This window comes from Calonectris borealis, chromosome 24 (genome assembly GCF_964195595.1).
Source record: "Calonectris borealis chromosome 24, bCalBor7.hap1.2, whole genome shotgun sequence".
Taxonomy (NCBI): Eukaryota; Metazoa; Chordata; class Aves; order Procellariiformes; family Procellariidae; genus Calonectris; species Calonectris borealis.
Window position 1 is genome coordinate 5,067,755 of NC_134335.1, and position 22,470 is coordinate 5,090,224.

The following is a 22,470-nucleotide window of genomic DNA, read 5'->3' on the forward strand; positions in this document are numbered from 1 at the left end:
AAGATTTCTTCATGCACAGCCTGCAAGGTTCCTCTCCACAGCATACAACCAGCCAGACATGCAGTAGCCAGGACCTCTGCTGACTTCCAAGAGTTTTAGCATACTGAAAACAAGCAACACTGCATACATAAACTACCCGGATTCCCCTGCCCTTCCTCCTGGACTCTGAGCAGAACGAGATACTCTGGAGGTGGAGAAAAAGCACAGAAAATACAGGACTGACATCAACTTCAATACAAGACCAGCTGCCTCGTGAGATGCTCGGTTTGGGAGAAGTGCACGCAGGGCACGATGCACTGTGGCCTAGCTGGAATGGTAGTCTAGACTGAGGGGGCTGTTTTACAGGACCTGAAAGCAAGGGTGAGAATGCCCACAGGAGCGTGTTGGCCCTGATGACTTGTTTTTCCTGAGACACACGTACCTTGTGGCTATGTGTGCAACAGCCTAAGCAGCTCTCTGTTCATGGAGGGGACAGCTGCCTTCTGAGATGGCACCTTAGCCCTTAATTTTAAACCTACTTTAATCAGTGTTTATTACGCTGCACAAGACAGGAGGGTTTTGGGGGAGGGTGAAAAGCAAGGCAGGTTATAACAAACCCATTAATGATCTCTGTTCTCTTTGTATTCCCCCTCTTTTCCCTTCATTAGTTTCATGGTTTGGAGGGCACTCTGACATACCTCTATGTTCCTGGATGGAGTTATGTTTACAGCATGTGGTTCTCTATTCATCCATGCTAAAATAATTGGAAGTGGGTTTTAATGAGATCGTTGTGGCTGTACACCATAATACTTCATCCAGGCTCAGATTTGGTTCTGTTTAGCTCTAATTTGGTGCACATGAGCATTAGGTGTGGGATTCTCTGAAGGGTGCTCCTACACAAAGCCAAATTTCCCCTCTTAAAAAATAAAGTTAACTGCTTAAAACTAGGGATTGAATGATAAAAGCTGGTTTTAGTGCATTTACCATTCTTCTGGAATGTATCCTTCAGCCCTAGCCCCTTTTTCAGGGCCATGCCATACTGCTGCAGAGCTACTGGCGTGAAAAGCCATGCAGGAGCAGTTCGAGAGTTAACTTCTGATGGATAGAGCAGCACCCTTGTAAAGGGGATCCTGTGCTTAGTGCTCTGTTTCTTCAGCACCTGGCTTGAGGTAGGTTGAAATACTATCTATGTAGAACATTAGTCACCTCTTCCCTGTTCTGTAACATCAAAGGACCTGAGATAGCATTGATGAAGGGCATTCTCTAATGAAACACTATTTTGATTCTCAGTGAGAGACACAGGACTGAGCAATGCAGAAGAGGAACCTGGGTGCTACTACCCTGGTTGACTCTGTATTTGAGATTGACAGACTTGCTGAGGAAGAAATTGAGGTACAATATACCCCTTCTCCCCACCTCCAGCCCCTTTAAAAAACCCCAAAACTTACCTCCCCCTTCATAGTTGTTGTCAAACCTTTGATCAACCCCCACTCTCCCAATTCTTTCAAAAAGGTCTGAAGCACAATTGAGGGAAAATGTAATCCTGGAAATAGACTTGGTTATTTTTAGCCCTAACATATAGAACTATTAAAATGCTATAGATTTGATTGTTAGCTTCACAGTGCAGAAGTCTCCCCTTGGACTGATGACATTGTCTATTTCCTAATATTTAAAAAACAGTATTTTTTTGTAAGTTATTTTCTCCCATTGTATATCAAAACCACTGGGGAAAAGTTGCATTCTTTAGTTCCCAGTCACAGAAGCCTTGCTACGTAGCCTTTACAAAAGTGTTCTTTTAGATGCATTGGCTGAAGCGCTACTTGGATAGAAAGCATTTGATGCTACTGGCCGCTGGCTGCTCTATGGGAACGGGTATTGTTATCTTGTATTAAAACAGTAGCTCTCTGCACTCAAGCAGATTTATTCTGTTATTGTACTAGCCTTCCAAGTTCACTTCAGTCTGCAAAACCTAGGGTGGAAAGAGACATTTTTGAAGGACTACGAAGTTTTCATACCATTTAAATAGTTTCCAACTGATGTCCTCTCCTAGCTGCATGTTTTGTTTCACTAATCTTAATTCCAGTCCCTGCTGGGTTGCAACCTTCCCTCCTTGGAAGGAAGTAACTTTCAGAAAAAGGCAAAGGATTGAGTCCTGAACACAACCCTGCATATACGCTCCACTCTCCTCAAAGTTGGTCACACGAGCCTGGACGCTTCCAACTTGCACAGAGGCTACCATGGTCCTTTGAAGCAGAGATACGTATGTTCATTAAGACCAGCTCTGGCCAGGATGGAGTGTATTACAGCTGCACTGTCTGTTCTCAGTTTTAAACAAACTGTATTTAAATTTGTTAAATAAAATTATGGTTTCTAAGAGCCAGAATACCCCGCAACTCCATTATCAAGAGACAGTGCACGTGTTTGGTGTTTCTCTCATAGCCTGAATCCTCTGGTTACTGGAACAGAAAGCAGGGGCTGAGCAACTTCTCGGAGATTTTGAACAGATTCACAGCTTGCATTTGATCTCTTCCTCTCCCTAAAGAGATAGCAGCTCCTCAGTGACTGTGGAGCTGGTGAGTTAAAAAAACATGACTTCCTAAATCCTGTGTTTCTGTTTTGAGGGACAAAAAGAAAAAAGAAAACAGACCCAAGATCCCAAGATTTCACAGCAGGTTTAACTAGAAAGTATGGATGTGCTCTCCCATTTGCATGCATATGTATGCAACTCCTTTCCTTCTTCCCCAACCAAAATCTGATCTCTGCTCATTTTACAAGGGGAAATTTCTTCTTCAGGTGCTTCACAGTGAGAGCAGGGGTGGAGGGATAATTTGTCCTTTTCTCCTCCTGCACCTCCTCCTTGGAAGTTCTCATTCCTGCCTGGCCTGCAACATAATGATATATTTGATACAGGACAAAACACATTTCACTTTTTAAAACTTTTTTTTTCCTTTTTGAGAGAGAGACAACCTCCATAGTAAAACTTAGTGGGAAAAAAGCTCGAATTAAGGTCATTTGACAACCAACTTGGCTTCCAACAAGTGAACAAGTAATGGCCTCTTTGCAGAGCGAGATGCTAAATTCTGCCTGGAAGCACAACAAAATGGTTTTCCACACCTGGTTACTCACATGTTCACCAACTATTTTCTCCCTATCTAATTATAAAAACGAAAAAGCCAGTAATAACACATTTTTAAAGTCACTGGAGAACTGAGCTCAGCTTTCAGTTCAGATGGCTTCAGTTCTTTCTCTCTCTCTCTCTCTCTCTCTCCTGCCTCCAGCACTTTTTTACTCCCCCACATTCACCAGACGGTCCATAACATCATGCGCAGCCATCCAAGCTGTGGGTCCTCAGTAGTGCAGGGAGATCAGCTTCCGCCATCCATCTATGAAACAATGGACTCTGGTTCCTTCAGGGCCCATTCTCTTTTCTGAACTTACTGCCAAAGAGCAAATCCTTCACCTGGGTCTAGTGGGAATTAACATGCCCAAGTGCCTGGGCCATCGTGTCCCCAGACATGCAATCAGGAATATTCAAGATGAACCAAACATGGGAAAGAAGCTCTCATCAGTCCACGTACTGGGTCCTTCCTAAATAAGGTATGTCGACAGATTGTATTATCCGTCCTGCAGTGCGTTCTTCAAAAATGACAATCTGCAGAAGAGAGGGATATATAATGTTCCTTCATACAAAGGCTGAGTTACTTTAAATATTTTTAGGAGGAAAAGGCATACGATCACAGCAGGGGAAGGAAGCATCATCTAAAAAGATCAATCAATATGAGTCTGAACAGTAACTGTGATTCTTCTTCAGCACCACGATGCAGAAAATGAACCAGCATCAAATCAGATGTGTCTTGATTTTGAACTTCATGCAGTGCTTTGAAGTTTAGCTGCCATCCTCGTCATGTCTTAATGTTTGTCAGAGCCATAGTCAGTTTTAGAGCAGGACCTTCCCTAATTTTCACAGATCTTAGGAGGTAACAGTCTCCTTCCTCTCTATTGCGCTGGTTTTCAGCTAGAGATAGGTAATTAATATACTGTATATGTCTAGCTCTTTGTGACGTGACTCACAGCAGGGTCTTTAATAATACACACAAGCAAAGAGAAATCCCACCAAAGCCTCTCACCTCATTGCTCCCTTTCCATAACCAGGGGCCAGGAAGGTAGAGTGTTTCCTGAGGTCCAATTTTCCAGTAGCGACCCAGATTCTGACCATTGACAAACACAACTCCTTTTTCCCAGCCCTAGAATCAAGACAGTAAACAGGATTACTGATGCAGCTGTATTGCCTAGTTAGCATCCCCACAGGAAACTAAGTCTACTTTCACACTTGCATTCTTTCAGGCCACTTTCCACAGGTTTTCTGCTTACTTTCCCTGTGCAACTCCGTGAAGCCATGAACATTTAAGTAAGCCCTGTTGAATAGGAGTTATCCTTAATGTACTAATTAAAAGGATAAAGCTTTCGAAAACGTGCAATTCATGATTCATGCTTGTACAGGAAACTTCATCCTTCTGAACAGACATATCTCTATTTCTTCCCAAGCATAGAATATCTCCCCTCACCTATTTCCCAGGTGACAGAAATACTGTATTGCTACTGACTAGCATAATTTACAACAAAGCATAAATGGAAAAGTGAGCAGTACAATAATGATTGGCATGAACCTTGGCTCTAAGGGAGTGAAATCGGATGAGGAAGTTTAGTAATACTTAATATCTCATCTTGACTTCCATGCAAGAGCAGCAATCTTCCACAGAAGGAAGATGTGAACGCTAACTCTCATGCCATGTCTACAAAGAAGTGACTCTTTCCATATCACATTGAGGAGGTAGGGATAAAACTCGTCCCTCCTTTATTTTTTGTGCCCATTACTCCTCTGCAACTAGAAAAGAAATAGCATTTGTATGTCAATAAAAAAGACTAACTGTTCATTAGCAGCTCTGCAGGGTCAGTATTGCACATGTTTTCTCACTGAGACCACTACAGATGGAACAGAATTACCTGCCAGCTTGAGAAGACTTCTACACCCTCAAAATAATTCTATTCCTCCAAGATCAGAGGAAAACTAAAAAACTACAGACTACAAGACAGAGCTCAGTCAGACCTATTACACAAGTGTCTCTCTAACCAGCTTTTTAAAAATCTTGATCAAGAAGAAGTAGTGGGGGAAGAAAAACAGGACTTGCCTGTAGCTTCAAGAAAGTGTCCTGTGGCTGATGCTCTATCCACAGCCTTCCGCGAAAAAAAGCCGGACCGACAAAGTAATCTGGGACTGCACTCCATCCAGCAACATGTCGCAAGCTGTAAAAGAATGACCAAACGCAGTAGGGAAGCACCAGGCAGCACTGAGAGACCCAACACTGGCCTCAAGATAATTTCAAACTGCTGCTTACAATGGCGAATGGATGTTATTAGAACAAGGTTGCTATTTCCTTGCATGCCTGAAATGTCAAGCAGTTGCTTTCTAGTGGTAGGGATTAAAGGTAATACTCTTCACGCTTCAAAGGGATGAAGTGTTTATCTCCTGTAAACATTCAAGGCAAGCACCTAGCTGATCTCTCCCCTCCACTTAAGATAAGTGTACTGGTGGTACATGTCTCAGTCTTCATTATCCTATGCTTGGCCACATCACTGATAGGCCAATTTCTGGTACAAGAAAAGGATATATGGGGTATCACCATCTCTAATACTTTACAGCATCCTAAAAATCTCTGCTTCATGTTGGCTGCTGAAGTGCCCATCCTCCTTCAGATATGACAGTGCCATGGTGCAAGCTTTAAATGCATGTGGCTTGCATAGGCTGAAGGAAAACCTGCAGAACTGATAGGATTCAAAACAGACATTCCTGCCCATGTTCCTATCAAGGAACATGAACACATCCTTGCAAGTTTGCAATAATTAGGGGCGATCTGGCATTATTTCTTACCTGTGGCAACAATTTGGGAGCAGGGAACAAACAGAAGAGAAAATAAGGAGTGCAGAAGTCCCACAGAAGCCTTGAGCTTCTGTCAGAACATGTTCCTTCTGACCCTTATGAACTGCATCTCTTGGATTCAGCGAAGTTATTGATCCAGTGCAGCTTGACTGCTACTGAATTATTCAGCTAAAAGCCTACGACAATTCCTTTCAAAATACAATGTGCTCCGTCCTCCCACACAGTGACTGTAAACTGGTTGTGTTTCATTGCTACTGGTCAATTGCCAGTAACTGATTGTAGTGTTGACTAATCTTGCTTTTGTCTGGGCATGGCAGTTCACTTGCTTTAATGTTCCTCACTGAAAATATTCTTCTAAAACCCTGCAGTCAAAGGTTATATGAGTTACCCCATCAATAAGAATCCTTCAAGTAGCCCCCCAGCACCTGTTAAGATTGTCCTTAGAAATTTCAAAATGTAGACTTTTTTTCTTTTAAAAGCCATTTCAGTTTAACATGGCCTCTCCTTCCTACACAAAATGCAGGAGCTGTGGTATCTTGGGGGATGCACATGTGTTACTTTCTGGTATTAACAACATAACTGAAAACAGCCTCTCTGGATCGTGGCCAGTCCATAGGGCATCTGTTGCCTTAAACGTTTGCTAAGGTTTTCTATATCTACTAACAGAGGCTCCTTGACCTACTCCTGCTAGATTTCTTTTTCAGTCTTTCTTGAATTAAAGCAAAATAACTTAAAAGAGAGGAAGCCATCTGGACTTGTTAATGTACTATTAGTAGCTTCCTAGAATTAATACATCTCTTGCGAGTTTGAATTACTAAATATATCAGCGATATTGCTAATTTCAAGAAAGACACAAACTTCTCCAACATGTGGGTGTGTTGGGACCCACCCCTTTGGGTAAGCCATGCTTTTACCTACCCGATCTAACCCTGATGTACAGGCTGTGAGGAAGTCTTTAAATCCTCCACAGTGGGAATACATTTCACCCCTAAATAATGGTATGGATAAAGTGGCACCATTTTCTGCACTATTTCAGGCGAAGGTATCAGCAAGGAACTTAACAGTGCAAAAATCCACCTACCTACTTTTACCTTGTGTTGCCTTTCTGATACATTTAACTGCTACCTATTAGATTTTGTACTGCTGGTAAACGGTTGGTTTCAAATGAGGAAGAAAAAATTTTTAAATCCCACAAACCTTTTCATGAAGCCAGGTTTCATCTCCAAACTGTAAATCTTGAAGTTCCTCAAGGGGGTTTTATTCAAGAAGACGTCACCAATTAAGCCTGCAAGAGCAACGGAGGTAATGAAGAGTTGAAAAACAGCTAAAGCAGATAGATTTTCCTATCTGAATGCAAGGAACAGCAGGAGATGGAAAGCAGCCACATTCTGCAATGGAATTAGAGTCCATATGGTCCCATTGCTCATCCAGATTGAGTGGGGAACATTACTATACTTTGGCCTCTCCACTCTCTCCTTTGCTTCAACTCACCAAGCCGTTAAACACCCTCCAAGCAGAAAACATTGTTGGCATAGGCAGCAGATGGGGTTTTGTTGTTATTGTTGTTGTTTTTTAGTTAGCTGTCCATGTATAGATTTTTTTAAAGCGGTAGATCAGTTACTTCTCTAATAGGCACAGCAAAATTTAAGATGGGCAAGCACTAATGTCCAGTGCTGATCCAGTCCTTTTCATCCAAGGATATTAAGACACCTTAATAAGTAATTTACCTTTAGCACTCTCTTGTTAGATAAAGTTATTCTCCATGTAGCAGGCAAAGCCTAGGTCCTAATCCAGCCTCCTAATTACAGGACTGCAGTTGAGACTGCCTAAGCAGCGCACAGGCTTTATGCACCTCTTCTGCAGTAAAATAAAATTAGTACAGTCACATGCCTAACTCCATTAGTCTATTTTGTATAGTTTTTGCATACAGTTCCCCACTAAAATAGAATCCTGGGGTTTCGACCTCTTCCAGCTCCACAACTGTGTGTGAAAGACTTGTACATTTTAGTAAATTCTGCTCAACAGGATGCAATTCATTCCTTCTGATACTGTGTGAGTTTTTAAATGTTGTGATCCTCCAATATCAAACCCCCAGGGGAAAACACAGATTAAAAAAGGTATTTTCCTTCTCTCCCTGTGAAGTAACATGCTCACAGAGCAAAAGAAAGGGTACCCTAACATCACCTAGCAAATCTAAGGCAGAATAAGATTCACTGATGGCCTTGAGTTTAGTTGTACCCCTATAAAATAAGAAGCCTTAATGCAAGCCATCAAGCAGCCACAACTTTTCATCTATGATCACTGCGGACAGGGGGTGATGAACTGTGTTTTTTAACAAGTTCCCTCTGGTAGTCTTGGCTATCACTATGATAGCTGTATCGGGTCTTCAGTTTGGTTCTGTGTAAAGCACATAAGAAAGACAGTTCTACAGTGTTTACGCTCAGAGAACTATCTAGGACAGTTTGAGAACAAAGAACTTAACTTACCTTTCCTCTGTTCATTCAATGCCAGGCCATAATTGACACGACCGCGGTTCTCTACCAAGAGTCTTAGCTGCCTGAATCCCTGTAAAAAAAAAAAAACAAACAACAAAAGGAAGAGCATCAGCTGGACCAGTGTGCCGCATGTACTATATCAGCCATAATGCTTGGTTAACAGAGGTCAGTAGAGGTGTTTAAGAGGGGAGGTGGCACCAATACCTTTAGCAGTTGCAATTTATCTGTTTACTTTAAAGTTCTGGATTATGTGACAGAACAGTGTCCCCATATCTTTCAGCTACTGCAAATAGTCGTGCCACTGAGGAATTCTCAGCCTTTTCGTAAAAGTTTTCTTTTTTTTCTCTTGAATTTTTAAGTACCATTTTGATATCGCCCACAGAGCCAGAAATGGAGTTTGACATAGTACAGGCTTATGTCATACATCTCTCCCACAAGTCATAAGAATGACGAGTATATCACCCACTCACTTACTCCTAGGAGCCATGCACAGCTCTGTTGACATACATTCAATCAACATTATTGCCAACTTCTGCCAGGGTAAGACTACTCTCAGAGCTAAAGAGAGACATTCCCCATCGTTTCATTTTAGACCCAAAAGGTGCAAAAACCCCCAACCCCCTTAAAACCTACTTTGTGCTAAGGAAGATGAAGCCTACACGGGCTTAATCACAAACAGGGTACCAGTACTCAATGTCTACAGTTGTGGGTGTCGCAGGAACGCTGGCAAATTTTGTGCAGCAAGGACTACAATGACTTTCTCCATGGAAAAGTATTCAAAAACCACTTCTCAATCACAAATAGTAACTTGGCACTGAAATCACGCTGTATTTCACTAGTGAAATAGTGTCTAATTAGCGTATAACAACTGTTCCGTGTGTCAGGCTACCGTACCAGCTAGCTAAATGGATTAGGTGGGAGATGCCTTCTTGAGAGCTATGCCTCTTTAGCGGTCTTGGTTCTGTTATCCACATACTATTGCTGTGAGCAATCTCCAATTAGTTACCTGTCCTTCAGGAAGGGAGAGCTCCACTGTGTTGTAGTCCAGCTCACCAACATACATGGTGTTAACAAACACCTGCAGAACAGAGCACAAGAGAGGAGAACAACTTCTCATCCATTATACTATAATCATGTGTTGCATGGGTTACTGAAGTTGTATTTGGGGAGGAAATTGTCTCTACTTGAAACTAGAACTCAGTGTCCGTAACTGTCACTGATTCAGTCTAGGCGGGGGAAAAAAAAATCACAAAATTTCTCAGACCATTCAATATTCTCATGTTTAAAGATATTGTAAGTTTTAGTAGACTGGAACCTCAAGCTGATTTACAAATGATAAGGGTTGGGGCTTAGCTGAGAACTGAAAAGAGCGAATCACACTTCCAGTCTAAAACTTCACATTTTCCTTCATGGTTGACCCATTTCCTGCCTAGCTGCCAAGACCAAAGCATTTACCTCTGACTGAAGTTAGTCACAGTTGCCCTCTGCTCCTTACCTGTGCTCGGTCACGGACATGGTCCCTTGAATGCAGATGTCCACCACCAAATATGACAGTCTCGTAGAGCACATAACCATATGACTGCCCACTGCTATCATTTAGATGCAGATTCTCCATGTTAATAGGAAACTCTGACTTAATGGGCTGCAAAGGAGAAACAAATTTAACGGCAGAAGTGGCCTCTCAGCATTGACAGGCCACATAGAGGCAATTCATTTACGATAGGTGTTCCACTCTGCCACAGGTTACATTTACCCTGTAAGCCTCCAGAGGTCTGTTCCAACCTGAATTGCCTTATGACTCTATGAAAGCTACAGCAATGAAGATAAGGTACCAGAAAAGGGAGCCAAGACCTTGCAAAACTGGAATTCCAAGAAAACAGAAGTAGCAGTAAAAAAGGTGAGATGAAAGATTTGCCTCCTTTGCATATCCTCGACAAAACATTCCCCAACCTTATCCTCATGGGATAACAAGCCAGTGCACTACTTGCTTTTTCCACCTAAGAGGTGATGCCTTTTAGTACTGAGATGCATTAAAATTGGTAGTACTACCTGTAAAAGAGATGGTAACACATCCCAGAGAGAGATATATTGATGCAACAGGATTGCTCCATATGATGCCTTGCTTTCAATCATGGGAGGGAGAGGAAGAGGCTGGCCTGTGATGCAAAAAGAAAGAGAAAGATGGAACAACTATTTCAGATGCAAAAAGCCAACACAGATTTAAGGCCCCTCCAGACCTCTTTTGGTCCTCCCTCCCATCTTTTCGAAAAAGCACCCAGCCAGAGTACAGGGCTCCAGCAGAAGGGCCAGTTTAAATAAGTCTCTGATTTAACACTGTAGGTAGAACAGTATTTTGGTTCTTGGATTTATAATTACCAATGATCATGCTGAAGAGTTGTCGGAGCTTGAAAAATTTGGATGTATAGTCTCCAGCCTCTGTCAACACAGCGTCGTAATCTGAAAAAGCAGCACATATGTTTTAAAAAACATACAGCAACTCTAGGACAGCCTTCATGTACGCTGTCATCAAAGAAGTAAAAGCACAAGACACAATTTTCTTGGCACTGCCCATATTGTGGAAACCTGTACACTTTTATCTGTGTAAATGTAGCTAGACAAGCATAGGGAGTTTCTTAATTTGGAGAAGAGCCACTCACCGAGGAGCAACATATTTGTAGGGATTTAATTTGCACGTATCCAGAATTTCACACAGGATAAAGTCAACAATTAACAATTTTAACAAAGAGCTGTTGGGATGAAAAGAGCTTTACAGTACAATTTGACTTGGTAAAATTAAAAACCAGAACTTTATCTTGGATCACCATCTTTCCCTAGAAAGAAGAGCCAGCATGGAGATAACATGACGCAAAGTCATCATCTGTCACTTCTATTCCCACTTCAAAATGAGGGGATCCTCCACATCCTGGAATGGGTCTGGAAATAGGAAACACTAATGTAAGCCCCCATTTAGACAGGCATTTGCTTCTAAGCTATGTTCCAACTCACGTCTCCATGACAAAGTGGTTGTACCGATCGTTTCTCAATGCTTCTGTCAACTGTAACTAGCCCAAAGGGTAGTCTGAGCTGCACTCTCACAATAGGTGCATGGGCAAGGCAGTGAAAGAAAACTCACCGTAACTGGTGACATCTGACTTGTATTCATCAGCCTCCAAAGCACCGTTCATGAAGCCAAAGTTGGTGCCTCCGTGAAACATGTAGAGATTGATGGATGCTCCTAATTTGAGGATGCTTGCTACAGTATTCACCATTTCTGTAAAGGAAGGGCAGTGCCACGAAGGCCACAGACCAAGAAGCTAGGCTAACACTCTTCCAGTAATTCAAAGTAGACACAAACATTCTGGTCCTTGTCAGTCAGTCACGCCTGTGTAATTACAGTGATTTGTATTGCGATTTGTATTTTGCCTGCAGAAAGGGCAGCACATCTACGGACATATCAGGAGATATTACTACATTCAAATATACCTCTCCTATAAGTGAAAAAGGGTAAAGCTCACGTACTTGAGCAGGAATTTTGCTTTTAATCAGAAGAGTTGTAAGGGCTACTCAGTCGGACTCCTAAACACACCAATGACCCAATTACAAAGAGAATTGCAGGAGGATGAGGGAGTCACTAAAATAGTCTTATATAGCTCTGTTTTCACTGTACTCTAGATGCCCTGGAGGTTCTGGGGTTGTTGATTTTTTTTTTTTAGTACTTGTCTTCCCTTCCTAATGAGCTTTTAAACTAGAAAAAACCTGATACTTTTCAGAAGGTGTTATACTTGCAAGAGGCTTAAGTTCACCATATTCCCACAAAAGGTAAAATAATCCTCTCTTAATGAGGAGTTTTTATTCATTAGACAAGTAATGTCGTTATGATGGAGGTTTCATAAAACTTGTGACATTTTTACAAAATACAAATAAAGTCTTCACAGGATTTAGATTAGCTCAGGAGGTAAAAGAGATGATTTAAATCAGTGGGCTGCATTTTTAAAATCAACATAGAATAGCACGAGGCCTTAGGACACATTGACACTAATATGTTAAGATGTTTGGCTCTCTGCACACCCCATAGAGTCCCTCTTCGAGGAATAAAAAGAAAAATGTAATTTTTTCTTAAAAAAAGCTGCTGTTTACTAACACTACTAAAGAAAATCCAAGACATGGCAATGTGACTCACTCACTGACAGAGAGATTATTCATTTACAAAGACTTAAACAAAGCAAAAGTTGCAGCAGGACAGAAAATTTGAAGAAGTTGTATGTCATTTTCCTGTGATTGTTTGCCGAGCAATAAACTCCCCTATCTACCAGAACAGTATATGGTGCTCACCGTCTGCATCAAAGACATAGTGAGGGCCTCCCCAGTTATCAAACCACCCGGTCCAATACTCCATGACCATCTTTGGCTGATCTCTCTGTATCAAAACAAAAACAAAGAATTAAAATGGAGACAGGGCAGTCTTGCACTCATCCCTATTTTCTAGAGAAGCATTGTTCACATGCAGTTTGGTTTACAAGAGTGTTTTCTTCTCAAGTTGGCATAAAACAAAGCAGCTAAGGAGCTCTGAACAAGTGAGGAACAAGATGCTGTGGGTCAGCAATGCCCAGAACAGGCAGGCAAAGCAGAGAAGTACTCTGCTAGGCACAAAGCAAAAACCACAGCACACAATCAGGTGATACCAAACGGTTCTGGATGTTGTTGTTTGGTAGAGCTGTAGCAAAAAGACAAACCAACTGTCACTGTTTCTTCTGCTAGAAATACACATTTATAAATGTCTGCTTATCAGCTGCGCCACTGCCAGCTGAGAGTCTGCAGGTGCACTGCAGCCAATGCTTGCCAAGGTAGGAACAGCAGACCTTAGCGGCTTAATGCCTTTTTAATGCTGCATATGGTGTTGGCAGGAAAGAATTAGCCTTTGCAGGAATTAGGTCTTCATTAAAAAGGCTCTGCACACAGAGCAATTGCTTCCTATTTGTCACCGCTTGCCAGTTCCCTTAGCTCCTGTAGAATTCCACCCGGCCCCATCACACCGGACAGGACAACTTGTGCTCAGCCTGGCTGGCACTCCCTGCTCATGGTATTTATTTCTAGTCAAGGCAATTTTGCCCTTTATTTGATAGGGGCTTTATCTGATGCTACATGAAATGGCCAAGGTAAGTGGCATTAAAGAAACTCGTGTTTCATTAGGAGAAAACAACCGCAGGTGCCTGTAATAATCTAATTGTTCCAGGTTCAGTCCAGCTCTTGGAAATATGTTTAATCGATCCATCCCCAGTAAACTAGTCAAAGAAAGAGTTTTATCACCCTCTGGAATAAGAGACCATAACAAGAAAAAGATAATATAGCTTCATAATCCTTACAAATACGAATGACAGGCTTCCTATCTTGTAATTAGTAAGTGTGGCAAAGGAGGAGCTGCTTTTATTGGGCCACATTTCATTTGTGTATTCAGTTGGTGGGGAAGGTGCCACCTTCTGTTCATTTGCAGGGTTTGAGGAATTTTTTAAGACCTAAAGAAGGTGAAAGCACACGCAGCAGAGCCTCCTTTGCCTGTACAGAAAAAGAAAACAAGTTAAAGTGGTAGGGTTCAACGTTCAGCATGCCAGCAGCAAGGTTTCCCTTCACAGTCCAGGCAAAAGCCAAGGGAAGAGATCAAAAGAGAATCAATCATGGCCAGGGGCAGATGTCAGTTGTTCACATCGTTCCAGGCTGACATTTGGACCAAGCAGAGCATCAGGGAAAGATGAGGATAGAAGATGCAGAGAGAGAGAACCTGTCACTAAAAAGCAAAACTTGTTATTCCCTCACTACTCCCTCATCACACAATCAAGATACTTTTCGCATCAAGTGTTCATTAGGCAATTCCCTACCCCTGATTCACATCTCCAACAGCACAGGGGGTTAAAGACGCTGAGGCAACACATTAAATTTGAACGCATTTCTGGAGTGAGCACTGTTAAATGCCAGATAGGCTGCGCTGCTGAGAAGGCAGGAAAAGCCTGGACTGCACTGTGTGGAAGGTGTTCTGTGAAGTTACTGTGGAAGCATATCTGCAATCAAAGTGTTCCTCTGACGGGTTCTGCTGCAGGTCCTAGCAGAAACAGGACCAAATGCCTAGTGGAGCCAATACTCTCTTCTGCACAGCATGCCATTAATACAACTTTACATATCTACACTGAATATGAGGTATTGGAGATGACTGAAACACCCATCACAGCGTACGTTGAAAGAACTGCAGTAGATCAGCACCCAGCATTTGAAGACTACTGTTTTCAAACATGCTCTTGATAGCATCGACAGCATCAGGGTACAATACTGTGGGAAAAAGATGATTGAACTTCAAGAGAGAGGTATGACAATTGCAAAGTACGATGCTACTGGGTAGCAACACTTGAAAGTGTGAAGAAATCTAACCGCTAACGGCTAAACACAGGCCACAGGGCACAGCTGAATGGAAAGCCTTTAAGAAGGTGCTGGATAACAGCATACTTAAAACCTTCACTTTCCAGAGAAATCATGATAAGTATTTTCACTGATTCCAGAAGGATTTGGCCTAATGAGAAGGAAGCCCAAACATTTGTTCAAAAAAATCCCCAAACCAACACACAAAACCAAAACAGACTATCAGTGCTTCATTTCTAGTGCTGTCCTGGAAAATCTAGGTGAACAAAGTTTTCCTGCATCTTACCTGTACTGTGTCCAGATATTTCAATAGCCCAGGTTCCAGTTTCTGAAAGTTAACAGTGGCCAGTGCTATTGGGAAAAGAAAAAGGTTTTATTAATTTAGACATGTACAAAATGCTTAGGGGACCCTCTTCTTAGGCATCAGCCCAGCACAAGCTCAGGGGGAACTGGAACATCTTCTGAACCACCAATACAACCTCCTCAGAAATCTCCCATCAAAGTCTTCACTTAGTATGCAGAATCTAACTGGATCGCAGCACACAGTGGAACACTTGCAGGCCATCTTTTTGGCTCTAACGTTCAGAGATACTAGAAAGAGAGAGCATCAGAGCAGCTCATAGGGTGTCACAAGCTTTAATTAGAGGCTGTAAAGCATTCGGAGATCCTCAGATAAAAGGCACCACATAAAGGCAAACTTATTATTAGAAAGTCATATCTGGATGCCACACTGATCTCCCAGGCTCTAGCTGCAGGAATCGCTACCCAGGCAATATCTTACAGCTTGTCATGTCTGTGGGGGTGGGTGAGAGAAACCACAGTACAAGTGAACCAGATAGAAATTGTAATTGGAAGACTTATCTGTGCTTCTGCCCTGCGCAGCATGGGGGAACCGGCAGCTAGTTTGTGTGTGCTGCATGTATAGCGAAAGTCGCTGCATGATCTTCAAGCACTGGAGTGAGAAGACCTGTCTGCAGGAACTGATGCATTAGAAGACACTAATCTGGTATCAGTGTCCCAGCCCCCGGTACACGTTTGAACCATTTTCACACTTCTCTAGCCCTCAGTCATACTGATGATATTTCTCCCAAGAAACTTTGAAAATGCAGGAGCAATGATATGATTCTGTATTAAAAATTGACTTCTTACAAGAGAGCTGGTATCAAATCCAGCCCCAGTTGTGTCAGACAGAGCACTTCAAACAGAATACTTACAGAAGCAAAAGCTCACTTCTCACTATTTATACCTTGATTTTAAAAGGCTGACCTATGTAGTGTGCTGAGCTGAAGAGTTTGGCACAGGCAAACATGGTGGGAGAACAAAATCAAACATGGATTTAGCATTGATAGTAATTGATTGTAATACATTAGTTGGCAATCCTGAAGGCGAACATGCCCAATTCTGCTCTTCATGCAGATTAACAGCACACCATTGAAAATGGTGTAAATGGTGAAATGGAGAACCAGTCCCCAAAGCCTTATTCATCCTTTCACAGTAGGTAGTTTTCACATACACACAGCCTTCCGCCATGGTGCTTTAGCCATGGCCCGGAGGGGAGCCAGAGGTTTTATTTTGTCACCCACCAGCTCCCAGAAGGGCTGTACCAGGTCAGATTAGAGCCACCTGGTTTGGGATTCTTGCCACTGACCGTGCCCATGAAGGGAGGAGGATTGCAGGAGCTGTACAGGTACTCTGAGACTGACCGAGATTTTTTCCCTACAGCATGGGACATCCCACTATACCTATGAGTACGAAGGGGACCCACGACAACAAAAGCTTTCCTCCTCATCCCCTGAAAATGTGCTGCAACCACTGAATATGGGCTACAATGCTGTAGTCTCAGGTCCTACAACAGACAGTTTTCTCTGCAGAGCACCAGACTGACTGCTCCTGGCATCAACAGGAACCTACAAATGCTTCTTGGAAAAAAATCGGTACACCACTGATGAACAGAACAAACAAAATCACAGAATCACTGCATTAGTTTTTGACTCCAGTATGGAGTCATCTACTTTCTTAACACATTTCCACAGTGGATTTTGTTATCTCTCCTCTAGCACTTTCATAACCACCTTGCTGCTATACCGCTTTGAGCCCTCGTTATTCCACGCATCTGATTACTTGACATGTTGACTCTAATGAGCAGATTGTTATGACATCTAAGAGGCAAACTGGTATCAAAGAGCTCTCAGCATGCAACACACTGGAAAAGACAACTCCAAACAAGAACGAACTCTGAGGCAGTAAACATTCCCACAGAAGATGGCGAGGGCTAGACGGGGATTTCCACACCAGCCCTCCTAGATGTCAGCTCGCTGGCAGGGAGAGAGTGACTCTATGTGGTCAAGGCTGGAAACTGCTGTGCTCCAAAAAAATACAATTGAGAAGACCACCGTACTCGTGAAGGCCCATGGACTTCAGAGTTATTGAATTTGTCCCTCTCATACTTTCAAATAAAAAGAAGAGGAGGAAAAAAAGGAGGGAAAATCTTGTATTTTAATCATCTTCATGCCTGAGATTAGAAAATTAGCAGTATTTATGACTGAGTGATGACAGGAGCACTCAAAGACTGCACCCTGCAAACACTTCATTCAGGGAAGCAATTACTACTCAGGCAGGCAACTGGCAGAAACAGAGGAGAGATCACAGGCCAGTTTCACCTGAACTGGATCTGGAAATCTGAAAATCAGTATCGCACTATGTCCCGAAAACTCAGATTTAGGGCACAGTGAAACTCAAACAGCTGTACCTCCATTTCTTCACAGTGAAAAGCAGGAGGGGTGCTAAGCAGCATTTTTAAACACTTAATAGAATTACGCTTTTTAAAAGGGAAATGGAAAATGGACATCCTTTTGCATTATGCACATCTGATACCCTCCTTTACCTACCTAGCAAAGGCTGCACACCCCAGAGCAAGCTCGCTGAGAAGACAGGGCTGCCCCGCAAACTACTGCTAAACTTAGAATATTAGATTTCAGAATCTAGGTTTTGATGGACATTTTTCTTCTCTTTTTAATTGCAAAGCAGGTATCTTAAGAATACGTTATTACTGTTAGTAATTGCTGAGGTACTTGTTTAACAGATATTCAAATGAAGCAATAAGAAGTAGTATTTTCAAACTTGTAATCTGGTGCAAACAACATCCAAGAAATGCTAGGTGCTGCCATCTCTTGACTAACCTGGTTGGGAAGTACAGATGCCCAATACTAGACAGAAGGCAGCAAGGTATTTAGTCTGCACACGCTTAATGTCCTTGAAAGCAGAGAGGCTGCCTCCCCGTGGAGCAATCCTGCTATCACTGTGTTACACCTTATGTTGAAAAAACCCACTCTAATCCTTTCTGGGAAGGGACTGGGTTTGTTCTGTGTGTATGCCATCCAGCTAAGGGGGTCTCTCCTCTGTGGCTGAAGCTCCTACCACAAACAGAATACTGTTAATGGGTGCAGCTTAGCGAATGAAGCTTACTGCTCTCATTCAAAGGCTACGTTTCATCAGTTGCCCCAAAGAACACAGGCTTACCTTGCTCTCCTACAAGCACATACCTCCTTCCACTAAGCCAAATGACAACCCGTTCTTGTTGTCCGAGGTCATTAACAGTTCCACAATCCCTCTGTTTAACAGGGCCTAAATTAAAAAGAGGAAAAGCCATTGTGTTAACAGCCTGAGTTTAGTATTTGTCAGGATATTAAAGCATTAAAGTACATTATCACCTTCTCTTGGGATAGCTTGAAACTGGTAATGGCTTGGTAAGAAATACTATTCCTGTGACACCTCCCATTCCTGCCTATTTTTTCCAGCTTAAAGACAACTGAAAAATCTTATTTTGTTTTAGAAAGCTGGATCGGTTTCTCACTGATGCATCAAACTTCAGGATTTTATCTTCTTCTTCTGAGATCAGTTTAATAAATAGCTTCACTGCTTTCCATCAAAAGAGGGCTCCAGGTGGAAGAAGAAAAAGAAAAGCAGCTCACCCTTCCTGACTAACAATGGAAGCTGAAAGGAGAAAATAGCTGGTTTGCCAGCAAATGCCATCACAGGACAGCTCAGGTACCTATGTTATTGAATAGTCAAGTCTGAATTAATTTTCTGGTTCTTCAATATCACAGCACTGTAAGAAATAGCATTCTAAGGTTTTTAAAATGCATATGCACACACAAGGTTCTTCCCATTAGGATTTTTCTCTTACAGATGTTTGTTTACAGAACTGTGGCTGATGTTTGAAGGAGAGGTTAGGAAATCCTAGTTGCAAATTAACCCCTCTTTTCACTGTACCTGCATTGGAAGTCACTCCTTCAGCTTCAAGGAGCTTTGAAAACAAGCCTTCAGTCTCTTAACTCTAAATTACTAACTGTAAAATGGTGATAAAGACACATCAGCTCACACAGGAGTTACCTGTGTCCTTTGCACCAACTAGTTAATGTCTGCTGTGTGTTTAAAGAAACCTTTGCATATGGCACATGCCTACACACCCTGTGCACACAGAGTAGACTTGAGCATCACACCCAGTCTACATTAGAGAAACATTACAACACGGAGTTTAAAGACAAACCCAATTCAGAGTTAAGACAACCTGGTTAGTTTATCAACCTATCATCACTAAATCGATACCTGAACGGATGCTGATATCTGACAAAATTCAGCTACTGAGGGAACTGGAATTTCTAACAAATTTTAATAAGATAACTCTCTGAGCACTGCATTAATACTATGTTTCTTTCCCTCCTTTTGAATCAGTGCAAAATGGAGAAACAGCAGAGAGCTGCCACACATTGAAATGCATTACAGTATTTCAGGGTGCAGCAGAGAAACCAGGAATAGAAACAGCGTCTGAGGCAGACACAGGTGTGTGCTCAGCTAATCCCAGCTCGTGTACTGTGGTGGAGAGTGGTATCAATACACCCTTGCACGGCCTAGACATTTTGGAAGGCAAAGGCACTGCACCCAAAAGCGTGAGATAAGGACAGGGATTTCAGGTTTTGTGTGAGTTGTGGGGTTTTTTTACTGGGTATATTAATTCCAGGAAGATTGCAACATTGTCATATATGCTCGATGCAGATGTGAATTAATCAACTTGCCACATTCAAAGCTCAGGCCCAAACCAGAACAAAGACTAGGACCTCCACCTCACACCAACCAAAAAGGAAGCCCTGCAAATCCTGCTTTCCCACATTTTCGTCTTTAACCACTCTAATATAATTCCTCAGATGTAAGTTGCACACAATACCAGAACATGACGAAACAGCACTGCAAAAATACACCCACAGGCCTGGCAAGGAAACATTATCTGTTCTGACAAGTCTGTGAAACATCACAAGCTCTTTCATCACTGAGATATGGAAAAGCAAGCACCGAGTCAGCACGCTGTTCAGACACAACAGAGTCTCTATGCCCCATTCGTTAAGGGCTCTGAAAGCCATTTGCTTATATGCTTGCCACTGGTGGGAAATAGGGAGGGAAACTGTAGATATAACAGACAATTTTTACATTATCAGTTCAGATTGGCAATTAACTCTTTAACTTATTCATATGTATACTTCATATTTAACATTCTAAGCAATGTTAAATCACTCCACGAGATGGAGTTAGTGCAGAAGCAGGCACCACTCTAAGCAGATTAGGACTCCGGCCATGCAATTTATTTGGTTGAAGAGCCTCTGTATACCTTGAGCAATAGACAACCTGAGCCAGAGCTAACCTCAGGGTGCTCAGGGCAACGCTGGGGTACCCAAAGGGTTTCAGAAGGATCTGATAATGCTGTAGCAGAAGAGCAGGGAACATACAATTCATAGCACATACACACCACTGGATGAGTAACCTCTTTCATGTGCAGCAACACTTTTAAGCATTCAGTGAGAAGAAATTAAACAATGAACCTTGTAAGACACTGCAGATCTTGTTAACTGTCTGCCTTGCAATTGTACTGAGGGCACATGAACAGGTCAGACTCATGTTAGATCCATCAGGATAACCCGGCCTCCTTAGGCACTGGCCAACTCTTTATCATTCAGTTCAGAGGCACGAGCCAGGGCATAGTCTAGTTTCCATTTAACAAGGGTAAGGGAGGCATTAGGCAAATTAACCTGCCTGATGCTTTTTCCAGATTACACAAGTTTAGGAGTGTGCTGGTGGCTTGTTCACATAAACCTTCCTCCCAGGAAAGTCAACTGAGACAAAGAGAAACCTTCCTCTACTGTCGTCTAAGAGATGCAAAACAGGACCAGCAGGAGACAGCTTCTTCAAGGCCAGCTATGTATTACAGATACTCCCCCATCTCCCTATCACCCTCTTCTCTGGAAGACATAGGAACACAGGCTTATCAGTAGTGAGAGGGTCATATGCCATCTCTTCCACTCCAGGAAGAAACATCAAGGGAAATGCAGCTGTATTATGCACTGACGCTTTCAAGGGTTTCTGAAGCCATGCTCAAAAGTTATTCAGAAGAAAGAAAATACTATAAGGAAGGTGGTTTATGAGAGAGATTCACCACAGAAACAAGTACATGTGCCAACATTACCGTTTTAACATAGGTCATGTAGTTTGGGTCTTTGGCGTAGGAACCATATTCATTCTCAACTTGCACTGCAATGATGGGGCCTCCTTTCTTGTACTGTTGGGAACAAAAGGGAGAAGTTGTTCACCATGATTTCTAATCAGAGGGACCGAAATCACAGTGGCACTGGCTTGCAGGAAAGATGCACGAGTCTCAGACGGACTCAGCTCCACCCTCTCATCCTCCCGAAGTCTATGCATAACCGAATGGCTAGATCTGGAGAGCTGACATGGCCAACTACAGTCCATACTGGTTCCTAAACTGAAGCTGGTAGATTTGTTATTGCTTCAACCTGCTGCCATTACACACAGCTCACACTGATCTGTGCAGACAGTCCCCACTTGTGGACAGAGAGGGTAATGGATTGTACTTGCCTGAAGAGGGACTACAATAGGCATTAGATGATCAAAATAAGCATCCACAGCTTCTGTGAAGCCCTTGTACGTTGTCCTCAGTTGCATCTCTGGGTCTTGCAGTAGCCAACTATGAGAAAAGCAGCAAACAGCATCTGTTAGTCTCCTGTTGTCCAGTCAAGGCTGCCAGAGGTAACACCACCCACCGACATCAATTCGCATTTGGGCAGGAATCATTGATCTTTCTGTGTCACTTGGCTAAGCCTGCAGTGCAGGTATTGACAACATCATGAGTCGGTGAATGACACCATGTGAGGCTATCTACCACTCATGCTTTTAAATGAGTCCAGACTGCAATTGCAAAGCTGTTCCCCTTCTTTTTGTTCTGTGTTTTGGGCCTAAGCTCATTTCATTAACTTTCCCAATAAGATTTCAAGGGCTAAACTTACCACTCTAAAGGTTACTCTGGAATTCCCTGCATCCCCAAGGGCACTCAACAACCAAGTGCTCCCTCATAAAACCCCAATCATTGCTCAAAACAAAGCTTCTGGTAATTGTTCCCGTGGTTTCTACTGCTAATTTACAAGACTTAGTTCGCCGGTTTGGGGTTAACACAGAAAAGGGCAATTTGTTTAAGAGCAGAACAATGTACTGCTATAACAATTTAAGCAGAGTGAGCTTGTGCATTCCTTATCTCTGCAAAAAAAGGCATTAACTAATAGTGCTTCCAGAAGTCTGAAACTTCTGTAT

The 22,470-nt window shown here is 42.4% G+C and overlaps 2 protein-coding genes across 5 annotated transcripts in view; one reads left to right on the plus strand and one right to left on the minus strand.

Moving 5' to 3' along the window:
• The window catches only part of B3GAT1 (beta-1,3-glucuronyltransferase 1), a 40,005-nt gene extending 37,095 nt beyond the window's left edge, over nt 1–2,910 (plus strand). For 3 of the 4 annotated variants that reach the window (XM_075172982.1, XM_075172980.1, XM_075172981.1), the window contains one exon: nt 1–2,910. The gene's annotated coding sequence lies outside the window, so the exon portion shown is untranslated. The other variant, XM_075172983.1, reaches the window with a different exon arrangement.
• Nucleotides 2,901–22,470, minus strand: part of LOC142092690 (beta-galactosidase-1-like protein 2) — a 26,375-nt gene continuing 6,805 nt past the window's right edge. Inside the window, exons 5-19 of the mRNA XM_075172979.1 lie at nt 21,742–21,850; nt 21,332–21,424; nt 18,360–18,441; nt 15,104–15,168; nt 12,745–12,829; nt 11,546–11,683; nt 10,789–10,869; nt 10,462–10,568; nt 9,908–10,054; nt 9,419–9,490; nt 8,404–8,482; nt 7,115–7,202; nt 5,169–5,283; nt 4,107–4,223; nt 2,901–3,631 (exon numbers count right to left, since the gene is read on the minus strand). Coding sequence (XP_075029080.1) covers nt 3,545–3,631; nt 4,107–4,223; nt 5,169–5,283; nt 7,115–7,202; nt 8,404–8,482; nt 9,419–9,490; nt 9,908–10,054; nt 10,462–10,568; nt 10,789–10,869; nt 11,546–11,683; nt 12,745–12,829; nt 15,104–15,168; nt 18,360–18,441; nt 21,332–21,424; nt 21,742–21,850 — 1,465 coding nt within the window. The 3' untranslated portion in view covers nt 2,901–3,544. The remainder of the gene's footprint in view (nt 3,632–4,106; nt 4,224–5,168; nt 5,284–7,114; nt 7,203–8,403; nt 8,483–9,418; nt 9,491–9,907; nt 10,055–10,461; nt 10,569–10,788; nt 10,870–11,545; nt 11,684–12,744; nt 12,830–15,103; nt 15,169–18,359; nt 18,442–21,331; nt 21,425–21,741; nt 21,851–22,470) is intronic.